Source organism: Lissotriton helveticus, chromosome 4_1 (assembly GCF_964261635.1).
Source record: "Lissotriton helveticus chromosome 4_1, aLisHel1.1, whole genome shotgun sequence".
NCBI lineage: Eukaryota > Metazoa > Chordata > Amphibia > Caudata > Salamandridae > Lissotriton > Lissotriton helveticus.
Genome location: NC_136063.1, coordinates 475,468,465 through 475,488,187, shown reverse-complemented (window position 1 = coordinate 475,488,187; position 19,723 = coordinate 475,468,465). Strand labels below are relative to the sequence as shown.

General features: G+C 43.2%; 1 protein-coding gene across 1 annotated transcript in view; it reads right to left on the bottom strand.

Moving 5' to 3' along the window:
* Positions 1-19,723, bottom strand: part of NBN (nibrin) — a 429,498-nt gene that overhangs the window by 19,728 nt on the left and 390,047 nt on the right. Inside the window, exons 14-15 of the mRNA XM_078687062.1 lie at positions 14,617-14,730; positions 7,783-7,832 (exon numbers count right to left, since the gene is read on the bottom strand). Coding sequence (XP_078543188.1) covers positions 7,783-7,832; positions 14,617-14,730 — 164 coding nt within the window. The remainder of the gene's footprint in view (positions 1-7,782; positions 7,833-14,616; positions 14,731-19,723) is intronic.

Here is a 19,723-nt window from a genome sequence, read left to right as displayed (position 1 = left end):
CATTTCCATAGACTTGATGTTGCTTTTGCTTCTTCTTGCAAACCACTTATGAATAAGGATCCTTTTTGGTTGCCTCTTACCTCCTATTTGGACCGCATTTTAAAAAAAAATACTCTGCATATAACTTCTGAAAATTTCAAAACCTCTTGGAAAAAAAATAAAATATATATTTTTTAGTCTCTCTTCTTTATTATCCACCCTGTTAAACTAATATATATATATTATTTTACCCATTAGATGTATTTAAATTTACTTATTTATTTACAGTGTTTTATCAAGTATTGTTCTGTTTTCTTTCTTCATATTACAGTATTAGTGTTTTCTTTCCTCTCCCTTCTTTCCCCTCTCCTGCTCCTCCTTCCCCTTTTCTCCCCCCTCTTTACCTTATATAAACCCCATACATTGCTTTTACTGTTTTCTTCCAGGCATCAGCTAATTTCTTTTGATTTTGTTGTATTTGAGTTCTTATATTTATTGCTGTTGTCTTTATGTATTTCATATTACTAATAAAGCTTTTCAAACACAAAAAAGAAAATTTACCCTTAGTTGGTGGAATACATTTATAGGCAATGCACCTCAGTTTATATTAGATGTTAAAGTCCCACTCTCACATTACAGGGTTCGTGCATGCCTGTGCCTACAATTGACGGGGAGAGGGGGTCTTTCATGCATGTGTAGCATTCAACTGTGGGCCATACTGCTATATAATTTAGAACAAATGGAAAAGTTTAATTTATTAAAGCTTCAGCAGGAAGGAGAGGTGCCCAAGCATGATATATTTTCTTTGAGTGGAGTGTGGAGGGATTGCAAGACGAAGGACAGAACATTTTACAACAGAAAACTAATTTAACTCTTCTGAGCCTGAAAAAGGACATTAAGGGAATCCCAAAAAGCAATGAATAGTTGGTTTTGATTTTTTCGCTGTGTATTTATTAATACGATGGTAAAAAATAAAGAACTGCTACATCGCTGAAAGACTTGTCAAAACATTCCTGAAATTGTGCGATTATGTTGTTATTGTCATGCTATTTTTAAAGCCTTGCCAGGCTGATGCTTTTATATAAGCTGGCCTCTGTTAAAATGATATTGCTGCCTCGTTGTCTTTATGTTCTACAGCGCACGCGCTATGATATCACCTGTCACTATTTCAGGGAACTTGACAGTCTAATAATAGACCTACTATGGGCCCCGAACCAGAAACAAATAGGACTGACCATGCTGAAGCAGACCTGGGTCTAAGGGGGTATCGAACACCCCAACCTCGAGTTTTAATATATGGCAGCACAACTCCAGTATGTGGTACATTGGTTTGATAAGGAGGAACATTAGGAGAAAAGATTATTAGGAGACCCATGTGGGAGTTATGTTCTTACCGAGCTCCTCATGTGCGACGCACGGATCCCGAAAATGTATCCATTTTTAATTAGGCAGGTGGGTCTTGTATGGGAGCGGGTGGTCATGAGAGTCCTGTGTTACCCCCCTTCGACCACGTGCATTGCCGATATGGATATTTAAACCATTTGCGGACATAGCAAGATTTATGTCCATCTGGAATTAGCAAGAGGACGGTTGTGATGTCTTGGGTGACTTGTACCTAGGGATGCAATTTATCACGAGAGACAACACGATTGACTTATTTGCGCTGGGCCAAGGTCATTACCTATAGTATAACAAAATATAATTGACAGCATGTGAGATTTGGCCCAGCTTCCCAGCTGAGACGGTCTCCTCGTAGACGCTGAGCAGAATACTAGATCTAGCTGGAAGACGGAAGCTTATAGCACATCTCTTACAGGGCGTTATAGGATGACTCACTAGATATAACCCTGAAGGATCACACCAGGTGGGTAGAAGGACTAAGAGAGGAACTGACAGTGCGTGACTTGGGCAAGATCCATATGGGGACGTGCACAGTAAGCTCAAACACACATTTTAAGTTTGTACAATATAATTGTGGGCACCAGTTGTATGTCACCCCAAAAACTCTGCATGTCATCTACCCTTCCTGATCAGACAAATGCCAGTGATGCAACGCAGCAGAGACACACTTTCTGCATGGGGTGTGGAATTGTTCAATCACAGAGCCCTTCTGGAGAGGGATACCACAGAATAAAAAGGTGGCCACAGGATGAGAGATCGAAACCTTCCCTTGAGTAGTGTTCCTGAGCCTAATCTAATCCCCGCAAAAAAACAACTTAGCCATAAGTTTCTACTATTGAGATTAGTGCTGGCCAAAAGGTGGATAGCCATTAAATGGTTAAACCCCCCCAACCACCAGAAGATAAAGAATGGTTGCGTGACATGTCTGATTGGGCAGTGGATGAGGAAGTCAGGATGAAGCATGCACGATGGGATGATAGATTGGAGGACAATGTGGCAGCATGTAGACAAATGCTTATGGATATCCGTGGGATAAGCAACTATGGATATCCGTGGGAATGAGACTGGTTCAGTTATACCAGCAGAGGATGCATGAAAAAAGCAGAAGCACGACAAATATGCAGGGACACCAGATTATAAGGGGTTGCTATGACCATGGCTGAAACTATTCTTCGAAAAATAAGTTAAAAATATGATATGCAATAAGACCCTGACACTGCCACAACACTACAATGATTTGGACTACATCTTTTCTATCTACACTCTACCTGGGCCAAATGGGAGGTAGGGGAATTGGGAATTTTATTTGCATGAAGCACTATTAATCTCATTCGGACACTTCTTGTGTGAGATGTTATGGCTATACAATGTTTTATGCTGAAAACCTAATAAAAACTAAATAAAAAATAATACATTCTGGCCACCTGGTACCCCTACAACTAAATCTGCCTAATTCATGTCTCGTAATCAGACCCTAAGGAGGAGGTTAGGAAGTGTTCTGAGAAGCAGGCAATGATTTGTCCCTTTTGAGCCCCCTGCTGATGTGGTTTCTTAATAATATCTATGAGAAGGTGAACTAATAGAAGATGTCAAAAGTTCCTATAAAGTGATACCCACTAAGTCCTATGGATTCTGCTGCCAAGTCTATTATTGGCTCATTAGATGGGAAGGATCCTATATTTTGCCCACCAGAAGGGAAGGATGTCAGTATTACCTTATATGTATGTTACCGAGAAACAAGGTGAATCATTTCATGGCTAATTATCCAATACCGTAGGTTTATGAGAGCTGGTAAACAGATGTTTTGTAGTCATCAGTGTCAAAATACTGCTGAGCAGATGTGGAGGGTCAATGTGCATGTTTTTGCTCTGGTTCTTCGCAGATATTTATCAGGGTAGTCTCTATCTGAAGATAAGGACAGAAACTAGACTGGAAGTTGCTGAGGAGTTCACAGTGTTCCTGGTGCTCACAGAATTGTGATTGTACCTTGCTCTCAAGCATCCTTGCTATGTCAATAGTCCAGAAATTGATTGGTAGCTGCCCAGGGACTCTAGACTGACATCAGGAGTCTTCAGCAGTGGTTATCAACTCATACCTTAAATGTATCTGACTTTTTAATGTTTGATGGAGAGACACATAGGAACATTTGAATGAGAGTTTGAGGGCAGCCTGGCACAGTTTACAGACTTTGACACTTCAGCTCTCCTTGAGAGGTGCTGTATACCTTTAGAACCGTTTTGATCCAATATACATTTTATATCTAGACTGCAGTGATCTCATTGTATGTGGCAGGGAGTGGAGTGTAGGCCGGGGGCTAAAATCCGAGCACGGACCGTCCGGCCCGCCCTCCGCCCTGGACCAGCAAACACACACGGACACCACACTGCAGACTGGACCCTGCTCAAGAGCCTCGAGGTTGGGGGGGCACATAGGCACCCCTCATCATCACCACCATGGGGCCTACCCAAGGTACAGTCCCCTACCCGCCGCCGCCGCCGCCGAGGAAGCTGCCCGTAGGGAAGTTAGCCCGGAGCCTTGAGGGCTCCACATCCTGAGTCCCGGTCCCGAGATGGGGGACTGGGTGAAGACTGGCACTGTGAAGGCGGGGCTCTCGTGAGGAGAGAGAGCCCCGCAAGCGCCGCCACAGGTGAAGAGACCGGGGAAGGAGAAACTACCCCAAGAGCCGGTGAGTGAGGGCTCAAGGGGAACGGGGTGGTTCCGGTCAAGAGACAGATTCCGAGTGGGTCCGCCACGAGAGCGGGCCGCTCCACCGTTGGTTAGCCCCCGCTTACCCGGGCCCCGAGGAGGCCATTCTTTCATTGTGCATGGGGGCGTAGTTGGTGACAGAGCCCCCGGAGGCTCCAACGTGGGGTACAATCGCTTTTCGAGCCCAAGTGGCTCCAACAATGGCACTAATATCTTATGGCTGGCCCAGAGGGGCCCATGATTTTCTCCTGCAATTGCCCCAGCCTCGGGCATACTTAATTTTTAAAAAGCGCTAGTGCGCTCCACGTTCTTTGGGGCATAATTTGTTCTACAGAGCCCAGGTGGCTCCAACGTTTGGCAACATTATTTTCAAAGCCAGGTGGCTCCAGCGTTTTAGTAATTATTTACTGAGCCCACAGTGGCTCCAACAAAGGGGGACACATTTGTCCTGAGGGCCAGTGAGAGCCCATGCTGCATTTTCACTTTCACAGCTGCCCAGCAAGTGATGGGCAGCCGCACCGTTTAGGTTCTTCTTTAGTTCAGGGCATATGTCTTTTTACTCCAGGAGTGAGACGCACTCCTTTGCCCCATCCCTACCTTGGCCTGCACAGCTGCGAAGCACTTAGTGCCAGCTGCAACATTTAGGCCCTTCAATGAAGATTCCCAGCTGCCCAGCAAGTAGTGGGCAGCTGCCACGTTTAGGTTTGCGCCAAGCGCGCCCCGTGACCGTCGCTGCATTGGCAGCGCACCCTGACTTTTCTGGACAGAGGGCATTTGAGCCCCTTATAGATGGCTAGTTGGCCTAGGGGACTATTCGTTTTGTAGGGCGCAAGGCCCTAGTGTACTTTTTATAGTTGCTAGGAAATGTAATGTTTGTAGTGTGATTTATGCACCTTGATTTATGCTTATAGATGTGCTTTTATGCTTACTAGGTTTTACCTACTGTCTTATGTTTTCTACTGTGGTGTAGGTTTGATTTATTCCCTACTGCAGGTTATGTTACTAAGTTTATTTCCTAATGCAAGTAATGCTTAGGATTTGTGTCTACTAGAATTAGGCTTATGAGGTTGGCGCAGAATAGAGTTCTTGCCTTATGTGCTACTGTGCCTGTTCTGTGATGTAATTATGTACGCGAGGAGCTGGTATGCTCGATGGGGCTGCAGAATGGGAGGGCTGCCTGATTATTGCAGAATGACTCTGGAGAATCCACGCCAGACCTACCACTCACCCACTCTGAAGACATGCGGAAACTGGCCCTGTCCTCCTGCCGCTTCACCGCATAGATTAGATTCACCCCCTATGCTTTGTGAATTTCGGGGACCGACTGAACTTAACACCAAGGTCTCAACCCCCCTGCCTGACCTCAAGTTGGCAGCCTCAGTTGGTCTCTCCACGATGCTCTAACACTCCCGGACAATAGAACTGGTCAGCGCCCTGAGCTTAACCACATCCCTCACCTGACCTTGATCCTGCTCTCCCTCCTGGACATGTACTCTGAACATTCCCTCGATCGCAGAGACCCTCCTATTTGTCCGATGTCCGGTGGAGCAACCTGTTAGCTGAAGAGGAGATGGGTTGTGGATTCCCCCTCGGCCGTCACCTACCCAGCCGGATTTTGGCCAGACTTTCCTTCGTCTCTCTGTCGTTTCCCGCTCCTACCCTTTCACCCCACCTCCTTCACCCTCTACGCTCCCTTCTTCTCGCCCTCTTCCCCTTTAATGTTTTTCTGTTGAGACCTAGCCATTTGACCGATGCCCGGTGGAGCTACCTGATAGCTGAAGAGGAGATGGGCTGAGGATTCCCCCTCGGCCGGCACCTACGCAGCCGGACCTTGGACAAACTTTCCCTTCGTCTCTCCGCTGTATCTATACACTACCCCTTTTGCCCTCACCCCCTTTCAATTCCTCACCCCATTTTCCCTTTCTTCTATGCTCCTAAAAAGGTTTTTTCTGGTATGTTATGTAACTATATTCCCCTCCTCTCTATGTCCTGTCTTCCTCCTACCCCTTTACCCTATCCACTTACCCTTCCTGCTCCATTTACTTTGTCCCCTATGTTCTTTAATGCTTTTCTTGATACTTATGTAACTTTTAACTGATGTAATTTGCAACTGTTTGTCCCTCATGTAAAACGCTCTGATTCCATCAGGTCTAGCCAGCGCTATATAATAACTCATTAATTAAATTTGTTCCCATTTAGTACTCTTTCTCCCTCTGTCTACCTTCCTAGCTCCTATCAACTCTCCCCTGAATCTCTCACCTTGCCTGCTAGTCTGCCTATCCCCCTGTCCTTTGTGCCCTTTGACTAAGCTCTCCTTCTCCCCTTGTTGGGGAAAGATCCAATATTTATACTCTGGAGTCTCAGCGTACCCGCTGAGAGAGTCCACTGCGCCAAGGGAGCCACTCACAGCTGAGGTATGGTATGGCACCCCTTGCCAAAGCACTCCCTCTCCCTTTTTTGGGGAAGGATCCAGTATGTAGGCCTTGGAGTCTCAGAGACCCCTCTGAGAGAGTCCACTGAGTAAAGGGAGCCTCCCGCAACAGAGATAGGGAAGTGATACCACTTCCCCTGGGATCACAGCTTACTGGACTTTGGACGTTGCTTTGACTCGTCAACCGGTTTGTGTCACCGTCGCCCTTCCCCTCCTCTTTACATGAAATGTCCTTCACCCTCGCCTCCTCTTTCCCGCCTTCATTACCTGTCTACTTCCCCAGCTCCTTCCCCCCACCCCTGAATCTTTCCCCTTGCTTGCTTTTCCCCTTTCGTATTTGTGCTTATTGTTTATCTTGGCCCTACAAGTAACTATGTTGCCATGCTCTAATAACTGTGTAACCTTTGTAACGATGTAACCTGTAACTATGATCCGATGTTCATGTAAAGCGCTCTGATACCTCCGGGTCTAGCCAGCGCTATATAAAACCTTTAAAATAAATAAATAAATAAATAAAAATAAAGTTTCTTCTATGTTAGTGACTGTGTTAAGAGTGTATCTATTTTGCACCAACTTAAAGTAATAACGGCTCTTATGTATTAATGAATTTCCTCATAGACACACATTGGGTAAAACCTTTCGGTACATAAGGCCCATGTTATTACATATTTGTTGAGACACTGTCAGCATCGACATTGGCTGCAACGTGAGGGTAAGTCCTAAGTAATTCTATGACAGAAGTCTCAGCTTTGGGTCTTTGGCTTGTTTTGGTACTATTTTACTCCTTCGATTTAGTAATGGTGGAGAGCGGCACCTGGTCAAGGACACAGGATATATAATTTTGGTTCATGGTTAGCTCATCCGAAAAAGAGTTGTCCTGTTTAAGCAGATATCTAGAAGCGGAGAGGCAATCAAAACAACTTTTCCAATCGAAAAAATGTGTTCTCACTCAAGTTATCCTACAGGCAAAAAAATAGGAAAGCATCAGATGGGAGCCTCCTAAAATGCTTTTGTTTAGCAGGTGGTAGTTCCTGGGTGTTAAAGAGATTTATCTACCTTAGTACATGTTGGTTAGATTGTGGTAATATACCAGAGGCTGTTGGCAACACCATCTTCATCTCCAATGACAAACACATCATTCATATCAGCATTAACAGTGTAACAAACTGTGCCACAAACTGGCACTGAGGCCAAGAAAAATGGTTTGGAAAGAAACGTATGTGATAACATCCTTTCACAAATACAGATTTTAGACATGAACTTACCGAAACAGGTCATCAGCCAATGATTCCTCTCTTGCATGCTGTGTCTGTTCCTGCCATATGAAAAAAGAGATCTTTAGTTTATGTAACTCCAGGAGAATAGTTATTTTCAACAAATAACACTTAAGCTACTAGCAAAGCATATGTGAGAATGAGACTCACGCTTGCAGTTTGCATAGTAAACCCTGGCACACACAAAAAATACTGTCCATGGCAAGGCATTGACTTTAATTACATAGATATACAGGGCACCTATAACACTGAATTCATCTGAGATGATGAACTACAGGTGTCAGAGCATTGGATGAACACACAGATTGTAATAGCCTTCGTTTCTAAATGTACTATCAAGATACTTCAATCACAGACTAATGATGGCCCACTCTACACTGTGATTCACAAAAAAGCAAACGCCTACAGGAAAATTAGCAGATTTATTCAGCTTTAATCAAGGTTGATGCCACAATTATTCTGGTTACAACCCAAGGACCTGTTTCAGCCAGTTAAAGGCTAAATGGAAGTATTCTGCACAAACAGCGGAACCACTGTTTATCTTAACAGATGTTTCTCAGTGGACAACGTGTACTCACCAGGCCATGTAACAGAGTGGAAAGGCCACTAATTCAAGATATTTTGTAAACCCAAGAAAAAGAAAAGGAATAGCCTCTGGCCTTTGTGAACAATGCTCACAAATTCACAAATAAAGACTGCTGAATAACCTTAGTAGTAGCATGTAACAGGGTGCTGTCAGTACCGTTGCTTACACTTGTCGAAACCACTCTGCATACCAAAGTACAAAGAATCCTTGTTCATTACATGGCATATGCCTTCCACTAAAATATTTTATCAGGTTCAGAGCTCCAACTGTGATTACTCTAGATGTACACCTCCTAGTACCAACTTAATACACACCAATTGATTGTTGTTGAATCCTAGCCCGGCATACTAAGATCGTTTGGCTTTAGAGAAGAACTTTGCAAGCTTCAAGAGTTTCTCTACAAAGAAGTATACTTCTATGATGGTGCATCTTCTCTCTCCTACTTTAGAGTCTGCATACACATATATTAGGGTAAAATGCCTTTTCCCCATGGGCTCGGCAAACTATTTTCAAATATGATTTCTTGCGCGATAAAAGTGAATGCCTCTTTAACAGTCTTTGTGTAGTTTGAAAAAACTCTGTAAATTCTTAAAAATAAATGTTTTTATGTACCTTGCAGAATATTTAATAAGTTGCACTGCACATGTTCAACTCAGACATAAACTCTCCTCAATATTATATATAAGGCTCCCAGTTTTCCCTTTTTACTGATAAATACAGACTGAAAACAATGTGTTTCCTGCCTGTATTTATTTTTAAAAGCAGAAAAATATGGAAAATATTGCTTTTTGTGAGTGACTTTCGACACTGTCCTACATGAATTTCAAGCCAACATTTGAGTAGAGAGACAGCAGGGAAAGTTAAAAAAACAGGATGGGATTTACTTAAATGTAGGCATATGTTAACACATATTTGTTTGTATTGCTAATATTTACATGTGGGTGTAGTTTTCTGCTATATTGGCTGCTCAATTTGCTAAAACGCAGCGGGCATTAAAGTATGATTGCACATTTATCAGTTAAATAAATGTGGAAACACGCCATGTTCAGACTCCATTTATTATTAAAACACAAAATAAATACGGAAAAATACCAATAAGATGGTCCAAAAATAAATATGGATAAATACAGACGCAAATGTTGAAAAAATAAATACCATAAAACCGGAAACCCTAATTATACACAATGACTTAGATCTGTTCAAATCAGCCTGGACAATGGCCATGCTCAGTTGTCTCAAATATAAAAGGCTATTAAAATAAACCCTCAACGTGGAACTCACAAGCTCCATTCACAAAATCTAAAATATGTTAATGCTTCCATGGCTTTGAAGAAAAATGAGCCTTGCATATATGTCAAACCCCTATTAAATTTGACTTTTACAAACCTAAACGTACAATTCATGCCCTGCATTGATTCTTGCCAAATAAGCTTTTACAAGATAGCAGTTCAGAAAATCCCTATGGGGTCTACAGATATTACACAGGATTCAATAGGACCTACATTTGTGTTTGTTGCACATGACGTTGCACTAGGTCTTCTATTTTTTCCATGTTCTCCAAATTGCTGACAATTCAAGCTGTGAAATAGGCCCTTTGCGGACTGTATACGGACTCTAATGTGGCAAAATAATGATATACCTATAGTCCACAGAGGAACGTTGTATGTTTGGAGAGAATTCGTGTAGGATACCGAAGAGGTTTTAACCGCAAATACACTAAAGGGGTGAACTCTGAGACAGGCGACAATAAGAGAAGTAGGTAACAATGTTGTATTTTGTCAGTGATCATATCCATCTTCACAAACACCAATCAGACCGATTTTATCTTGCTTTTCAAGATACTCCTCAACCAAAATTTTATTGCTAAATTGCATTCATGTATCTCTCGGCCCCACAAAATTCCAATTGTTTACTACAGAAAACCCACCGCATTTCACCAAAATATATCTCTCTCACTTTTCTCGAATTTCTTCAATGTGCAGTTCCTTGTTCTCACCTGAATCTGTCTATGCAATACAAAAGCGTCTTTATAGCCACCCATCTTCTTGCAAGGCCTGGTAGTTCAGTTCATTAGAAAACTTGATAGTAATTGTAATGCCATTTCCTAGCATACCCACTCAGTTATCTTAGTAAAAAACACAGCAGGTTCTCAATATGGTTTCAGTGACACTACGTTCAATATAAAGGTAGGTTTTTAATGTGCCTGCAGTCATATTTATATAATTTGTTTAAAAAGGTATTAAACTACTTATTTACTGCAGCCTAATCTTAAAGGCAGCAGAGTGATGTGCAAACATTTTTTACGTTTACAATATGTTGATTTTACACTTTAGCTTTTCTTTCATCACAGTTATACTCTACTGATTTTATTCTAGATACCACTGTTGAAGTCAATCATTTATTTAGGGAATATCCCATAGATTCATGCAGATGAAAAACAAGTTTAAAAAAACGTTAGCAATGCCATTTCAAGAAGTACAAAGTTGTTTTCAAAATATACAGATACAACTATACCTTTTCTAATTCATCCATGTTTAAAATAACTTTTTCTTTCTTTTGGTGCTGCCAATAGAATCTGTGAAGTAGGTGGAGGGTTATTTTTGGCCACAAAATATTTCAATGGCAATGCCCCATGATCACCTGCGGCTCCTGGCAAAAGCATGATTCTATATCTTACAGATCGCTGCAAATATGACAGTAAGCATCTACTCTAACTTAAGTAAAAACAAAAAAACGCTTATTCCTGTCACACAGGATATTAGTATCACAAGACCTAGTACTGCCACATCTAAATTATGCACATGGTAATACATCAGCTCTGAAGAAAATAATTCAACAAGCTTAAAAGAATCTGGACCACGCAAACCCAACAAGTCCCGACAAGTAGAGAAGTGTGGCTCAATGGTTAGAGCGGCAGACCCTGATGCAGAGGTCTAGCCCGGGACCAGGGTTCAATTCCCCGCCTCGGCGAGTCTTGGGCTCAAAATTCCACGGACCTGATAATTCTCGCCTCGGTGCCTATTCCAATCATGGAGTCCCACTCTGCAACTCTGGGCAATAGCTTGCTTAATCTCCACAACGGCCCTCACAACGCTAAGGATGCCTGGCCTCCACCTTGGGGGTGCCCAGGAGTGGACACCTCACAGGGAAAGCCAGGATGGGTTCCACATCGGTATTCGTACAAGCGCCTTGAGAACCTTGCGGGTGAGTAGTGCGCTATACAAGTATCAATTTACATTTACATTTACAACCTGAACAGATAGGATACCATTACACTCGCTTTTTGGGCATTGCACTAGCGAGCCGTTGCAGAAAGGATATAATTCCAAGCCCTATACATTGCATTCCAGACAGTTTAAGGGATGGGACAATCCAAACTCACAATCTACAGTAAAAAAAATTAATCAGATCAACAATGGCACACTCCTTACAATGCCCCTTTTCCAAACTTACCACACCGTGCACAATAAGCTATTTCCTGACACTGCATAAAGCTTGGAGCACACTCTCAAGCCATCACATGTGACACAAACATTAGTCACATGACTAAGTCGGTCCGTGACAAGGAATAGAAAAGCTCCATAGAAGTGTTGCAATATAATAAATTTCCTTATGACCACCAATATCTGCTGATGTATATTCACAACCCTGCTTTCCGAGCAGGTGTAGGCAGGTAAAGAAACAGTGGTCCATCAGTCAATGAGATTATCCTGATCAGCTTTATGTCTCTGGCTTTTATAATTCTTAGGTGTTGTGCATTACTAATTAAAGCTAACTAATCCCTGAGAAAAAAAAGTACTGTACATAACAACAAGTAAATCAAACACAAGGATATGATGGACGGAGAGCTGAAACTTTTCAGACACTCACCTCCAGTCACAGATCTGGGTTGAATCCATCTTCGTTCTTTAGCTCACTTCGCCATTCCAGTTCAGACCCAGCCATATACAAATCAGTCTTGACCCTGTTCCTCATGGGAACAGTCCAGCCCGACCTGCCAAGTCAGGTCTTACCTGAAACTGAAACAGGCATCCTGGGACTGGTTTCGGGGTAACACCCCTCAATAGCCAGGCTAGATTGATTCCAGGTGGAAAGTGAGCAAGAGGTGGTGAAGTGAGCTAAAGAATGATGATGGATTCAACCCAGATCCAATATTGACTGGGGGTGAGTGTCTGAAAAGTTTCAGCGCTTTATCCATTATCTCCTTGTGTTTGCTTTGTTCGCCCCAAGTTGGCAGGGTATGCCCAGACGTGGGTCCCTTGCTCACTTTTCCACTGGATTCATGTTAGCCTGGCTGTTGAGTGATGTTACCCTGAAACCGGGTCCAGGATGCTTATTTCTGGTCGTGGGAAAACCTGCCTTGGTGGTTCGGGCTTGACTGTTCCTATGAGGCACAGGGTCAAGACTGATTTGCATATGGCTGGGTCTGAACTGGGGGGAAAAGTGAGCTACAGAATGATGATGGATTCAACCCAGATCTAATAGTGACTGGGGGTAAGTGTCTGAAAACTTTCAGCGCTCCGTCCATCATATTCTTGTGGTCGCATAAAAATAAATAGACATGATTGTACACACAGACGATGAATACTCATAGAATAGCGAGATGTGAAGCACATGTGAGAACTGGGCAGTTATACGGAACAGTGAAAAAAAGAGACCAAATATGCTCAATATCAACTACAATTGGCAAAGTTATTCAATAAATCAATTATCATATTGGGAGGAGGAGGACAAAGGCAATGGGAAGTTTTCAGCGGTTTTGATATCTGTCGGAAGAAGGAGCAGGGAATTGGCTCTTCAGAGCTCATCAAGGAGAGAAACGCAATTCATGGTGCAAGGGAGCTAGAGGCATGAGAATCTGAATGAGACAGCTATTGTTAGCAGAGTGCAGACTCCCTCCATTGTTAAATGGATCATATTAAATACATGCGGGTGAAGCAGCTCCATGAATGGAATCCAGCAGGAGTAATAGGAGCTTAAAACTCTGCTTACAGTAAGGATCCAACAGGCGTGGTGGCAGAAGCAGGAGGCAGACATTTGTCTGAACATTTAGTCTTGTGGCGACTGAAATCTAACTTGTGTGTAAACTTGCTGCTGAAAACTTGCATCTTATTGCTGGCATGCTACGTCAGTAAAACAAAGTGTACATATCTTATGCTCGTGCATCCAGTGAAAACAGGTATTGAAATTTGGGTAAACTTTAGAGGAAATGTTTTCCCTCATAAAATTTAGCTCCAAGGAAATGAAATTAATTATTGGATGAAAACATTCTAGTTAGAGCAGTAGTCGTCCGAAAAGTCTGGTGACTTTGACTGCAAAGAATGTATTTATAGGGCCGTTGGACTGTTCATAACTTGTTTACACATATCCACTGGTCGCTTTCTTCCTATTTGTCTCATCTTGAACACCATGTCTTTGTTTTGATTTCATCGTCCGTGTGAGTTGAGGCTTTCAAGAACACAAATGAGGCATAAAAGCAGACAATGAGCTATTTCCACAAAAAGCAGCAAACAAAGGTTGCCCAGTGCGGTTGATCCCAGTATTAGAGAGCATGCAAAACAAACGTCAGTGCAACTGTCAATGAAATTACAAACTTTTTTTTAAAGTACACCCTACTTTTACCACATAGAAACTGGAAAAAGAAACCACGTGTCAACATTCTAAAATATTAATATGGAGTCTGGAGTAAATTTTATACGCAAGCTATATTTGAACTGCATACAGCCATCAAACATTTAGGTTGATTTGCACAGCATGTATTGTCATTGTCTCTGAAATTATCAAGGATTTTAGATGCTTGCCACAACAATGTCCTCTCTAAACACCTCAAGTAGGTTTCTATCTCATTTGTAGCCAGTGGCGGCCGGCACAGGTAAGCGTGGTGAGGCGGCGCAGTGCGTGACATGGGGGAAGCTGACAGACGTCAGAATGTATTTATTTAAATATACCTATTCCGTCGTCTGTTGACTCCCCCCACGCCCCCTCCCACCCCGCCCCACCTGGTTTACCTGTGCCGGCCACTGCGGTTTCTAGCACAACAGCAAGAAATACAGAGCCAAAAATCCCAGATTGGTAAAATGTCCTAATAATATAGGTTGCGAAGGTATGCTATAAAAAATATCAAGTTGTAGGAATTGAATATCACTTATTGGTCTTTTGGCTGGATGACTAACTGACCTAATATATTTAAGGCCAGACTTTGAAGAAGAAAACACTGCTGGTTTAAATAACCATCTTACCTCCATTTCTTCACGTAGCCAGAGTTCCAACTCTGAATTCTTTTTTGCATTATGAGCAATAAGATCTGATCCACCAATGATGTTTGGAAATCCATCTGCTCCAGGGTATGACACCTTAATAATTTATATAAAAACAATATAAGATTAGGACAGCCACCTCAAAATGTGATCATTATAAAAATACTAGGCTGATTGCACTATGCTCATGAAGTGATCCAGTGCCACTGTTTTAACTAGAGCCTAGTTATGAGAACCATCATTAAACTTTTGAGTTGCCTATAAATCAGAAAAATCTAAAAAAAACTGTACAAATGTTAAAATCTGAAGACTTAGGATGTTTTTTAGAGTTTGGTGGATGGGATACTCTGTCAAAACATAGAGGATATTGCACCCGCTGTATTACAAGTGTCACAGCTTATGATGCACTTGTAATACAGCAGACGGGACAGTCGCTGCATTTGGGACAGAGTACCCAATTCATCAAAGTCTAAATAAGGCCCTTATTTACCAAGGCAGGTTTGCTACATCTCTTTAACCCTTCAACCGCGGCGGAAATTCCGCCGCGGTGCGGGCGAAATAAAAGGTGGGTGTGGTTCGGACGGCCCCCGGCCGTCGTCCGCAAACGCCCACCGTAACGTCGGACGGCCCCCGGCCGTCCGACGCATCGAAGGGGTTAAATCTACAAAGAAATAATAACAAAAAAGAAACGATTCATTTTTTGTCCTCCGAAGTAAGACAATGTAATCAATAAATCCCAAACTAAGCAGAAAATTAGGAACCAGGGCAAAGATGTTACCATGCATTAAACTGCATAGAGTTATCATCTTTTATGATGAATGATGCATCTTAGAACCTCGTTTGGACAAAGAGTAGGTACAAGAAGGGATAGTCCATGAAGAGCAAGTTTAATATGGAATACGTGATGCAAAGACACAGCAAAAAACGAAAGCAGCCACAAGGGGCTGATAAGAAAAACAGACCCTCGGAGAGTAATATATGAGCAGGAAAATCAGAAACAGGAGAATCTACAAACAGAATTAAGGAAAGTTGTGTAGTGGGGTCAGTGGACAAGAAGCAAAGAGTAAACAGCAGTGAAACAAATAAATGTAATAAGAAAACAATGCAGACAAAATGGAAATGGCAAACCAAAGAGGGTGAAAAGGGCAAAGGAGGAAGTGGAGATGGTAAAATATAACAGTGGACTTAGAATAACGGAAACAGGAAAATAATGTGCACCAGACAGCAGTCTTCCCACCAGGGCAGAAGTGTGAATGACTTTCAGGAAGCAACACATGGAAAAGGAGTGACCTTCTCCTGGCAGGATGGCCAAACGGGGAGTGAGCTCAAAAAGCGGTTGAAAAGGGAAAATGCGTGTTACAAATTGGGTTGTTGGTTGACAGGGGTGTGAGCCCTGGTCAAGCAGCAACAACAGTCCTTGTCAGAGTAAGGCACAAACAAACCCCAAATGAACCTGTGCTCAACATCCTGGCAGCGTGGCACAGAGCAGTCAGACTTAACTTAGAGGCAATGTGTAAAGTATTTGTAAAACACTTCAAACAGTAAAAAAGCGAAAACACCACACAAAAACATCCCACACCAGATTCATTTAATAAATAAAGCAAGACCAAGATGACAAAAATCCAATCAGAAGAACTGAAGTTATGTATTTTTAAAGAACAAACTTTAAAATAGTGCCTTTTAAAATCACAAAGTGCCAACCGCTGCTATCTGGTCGCACTGGACCAGGTCAAAGTCACAGGTTCAGGCCGACAGCGATGGAGCGCGGGTCAGATATAGTCCCAGACAAGTCTGGCTGAAGTTTTACATTCTCATTTTTGAGCCATTAGTCCTGTTTGCGTTGGAGAGGGTCACAAGGAGCAAAGAGAGCGTCATGGGTGGTGGTCAGCGTGGTGTGAAGAGCAGGCTGCGTTTCGCGAATGGGCAGGCTGTGGTTCCATGTGGCGGTCCTCCACGGGCAATCGATGCTTGCTGTGTGAAGAGATGGGCTGGTGGTGGCTCGCACTGAATTTCCATCTGAGTTGCGTGGTTCCGGTGTGAACGGACCCATTTTCGAAGAGCTCAAAAGATTGATATCAAAAGCTTGTGAACAGCACCAAGGGTCCAGGACCTGAGAGGCACCACTTGGGGTCAGGGACTCACTGCAGCTGGGTTCAGGAGCTGGTTGGGGAGCCTTTTATGTCCCTGAGGCTATGATCAGGAGGCCAGCAAATTAGCCCTTTGATTCCCTTTAAATAGAAGGAGGGTGGGAGTACACTGCCTCACATCCCAGCACAGATGGCCCCAATGCTTAATGTTAAATGATCTGTTTGATGCACCTGTGTGCCAGTGAGTGGTATAGAGACTTGAGAGGACTTTAACAACATTTCCAGCTACCCCAGAAAAAAAGTCTGCTGCTATCTCCTGATGAAGGGCTAAACCCAGAAACACATGGCTAGATACATACAGCACTAGCTGCACCCACTTAGGTGAAAATTACAGACTACAAATGAAGTAAGCCCACATTTGTACTGCATTTACCATAATGCAATGGGACACACTACATGCTGGAGTGTGAGGCAGTGTGCTCCCACCTGTTTCCTGTTTAAAAAGGCTTCCTTGAGCCAGCAAGCAGACGAGTCTGGTTGATGCACCGGTGTGCAAGTGAGTGATACTGGGACCTAAGAGGACTTTTGCAGCATTCCCTGGAACCCTAGAAAAAAGCCTGCTGCTATCTACTGATAAAGAGCTAAACCCCGAAACACATGTCTAGAGATATACAGCAACAGCACTAGCTGCACCCCATTAGGTAAAAAATTACAGAGTACAAATGCAGTAAGTGCACATTTGTACTGCATTTACCATAGTGCAATGGGGCAAACTGCATGATGGAGTTTGACGCACTGTGCTCATACCTGTTTCCTAGGCCTTTGAGTCCAGCTGGGTTCTGGTTTCACAATGAAGTTGCAGGTCAAGTCTTTCTTCCCAGGCAAGAGGGTAGCAGGTCAGCACAGCAGAACAGCAGTTCCTTTAAAGCACCAGTCAAGCAGAGTGGCAGTCCTTCTAGCAGCACAACAGTCCTTCTTCCTGTCAGAATATCCACAGGTCCAGAAGTATACTGAAGAGTTGGTGTCTGGGGTCCTTCTTTTATACACTGTTGTGCCTTTGAAGTGGGAAGAAGCTTCTAGAGGCGTACATTCAAAGTGCACAGAAGTCTAGCTTCCCTGGCTCCAGACTAACTACCGGGGTATGCAGCCCTTTGTGTGGAGACAGGCCACAGCCTATTCAAGTATAAGTAGGGCTGTGCCCAGATCCTCCCTCCCATCCTGCCAGCAATGGCGCATCCAGTCACACCTAAGCTCTCATTGTGTATGGCTGTCTAAGAGAAATACACAAAGTCAAACTGTCACCCACATGCAGTTATGCAAACCAGATATAGGCTGCAGGCACCAAATGGCTAAGGCAACAAAATACCAACTTTCTAAAAGTGGCATTTTCAGAACTGCAATTTAAAATCCGAAGTCACCATAAGTTAGGATTTTAAACTAAAATCTCTTCCTATTTGGAAATTACACTTATAAAATGTATTAAGGCAACTTCAATGTTATCCTATGGGAAAGATAGGCCTTGCAGTAGTGAAAAACTAATTTACGAGTTTTTCATTACTAGGACATGTAAACCTAAAAATACATGTCTTAATCTTAAAATACATTGCACCTTGCCCTCTGGGCTGTCCAAGGACCAACCTTGGGATGGCTTATATGAATTAAAAAGGAAGGTTTGGGTTGGCAAAAGGTTTACGTTGCCAGGTTGAAATGGCAGTTTAAATTGCACAAACAGGCTCTGCAATGGCAAGCCCGAGACATGTTTAAAGTGCTACTTAACTGGGTACCACAACCAGTGCTGCAGTCCCACTAGTAGCATTTAATTTACAGGCCTGGGGCACACATAGTGACACTTTATTAGGGACTTATAAGAAAATTAAATATGACACCTTGGCGTAAGCCAATATTACAATGTTTTTTGGGGAAGAGCATAACCACTTTAGAACTGGTTAGCAGTGATACCGTGCGCAGAGTCCTAGGGTCAGGAAAAACAGGCGTGAAAGCAAAATGTTAGAGGGAAACCACACCAAGGATGCCAGGTTTAACACTGCCTCTTAAGGGCAAATGTTACTCACCCAAAGGGGGGTGCCCTTTTGTTGTAGAGGACAGGCTGGCATCTCAGTCACAGAAAGAAAACTGTTGTAGAACCATTTTTCAAGGGGAGGGAATCCCCAAAGTAGCCACATCCATGAGCTAGGTTAGCGAATTCCAAACACCAAGAGAAGGGTTCTGCCATGTTGAAAGTGGGCAGAATATTATACCCTGGGATAGCTAGATGCTACACTTTACATGATGTTGTCATCAGAAAGGAGGGACCTAGTATGCCAGATGGCTAGTTAGCTGTCTAAACTCTTTGAGCTTGTGGTGGGCATAACAGTGGCACCTAGACCTCAAATCATGTCTGTACTGGAGAGAGCAAGAAGGACTGCCTTGGTGATCCATGGACCCAGAAAAGAGAGGCTGCACCAAAGACTGGACTGCACCTGCTGCACCGTGGGCTAACAAAGAGGTGTGAGCCTTCGGTGTCCTGCTGGATGAAATGTCATCCTCAAGACCCAGATTCAGAATTTATTTGACTCCAAGAGTCATCTGGGGACACTCTTTTACAGCCACTGAAACAAAAAAGCTGGAGAAGCCTGCCTTGGTGAGATGGTACCCAAGAATGCGTGATTGCTTCTGACCGCCGAAGAGCAGCCTGACAAAGTTCTGACCCTCAAAAGTTGCATCCTTGTCTGCTGGACCCAGGAATGACAGTTTGGTCACCCAGCAAGGAAGTAACTGCCAGTTAAAGGAAACTGATGATTTTGCTGACATAGGAGACCAGTAATAATCCACATTTGTAAAGAGCGAACAATCACCCGTAAGGGTCTCTAGGCGCTGGGGGCCGTCAGGAAGATTAAGCAAGGTATTGCCCAGAGTCTCATGGTGCTGGGCTAATCTGACGCCCACGCCGGGGATCGAACCCTGATCCCCAGATTCCAGCGTCAGTCGTCCTGGCAGCGGCA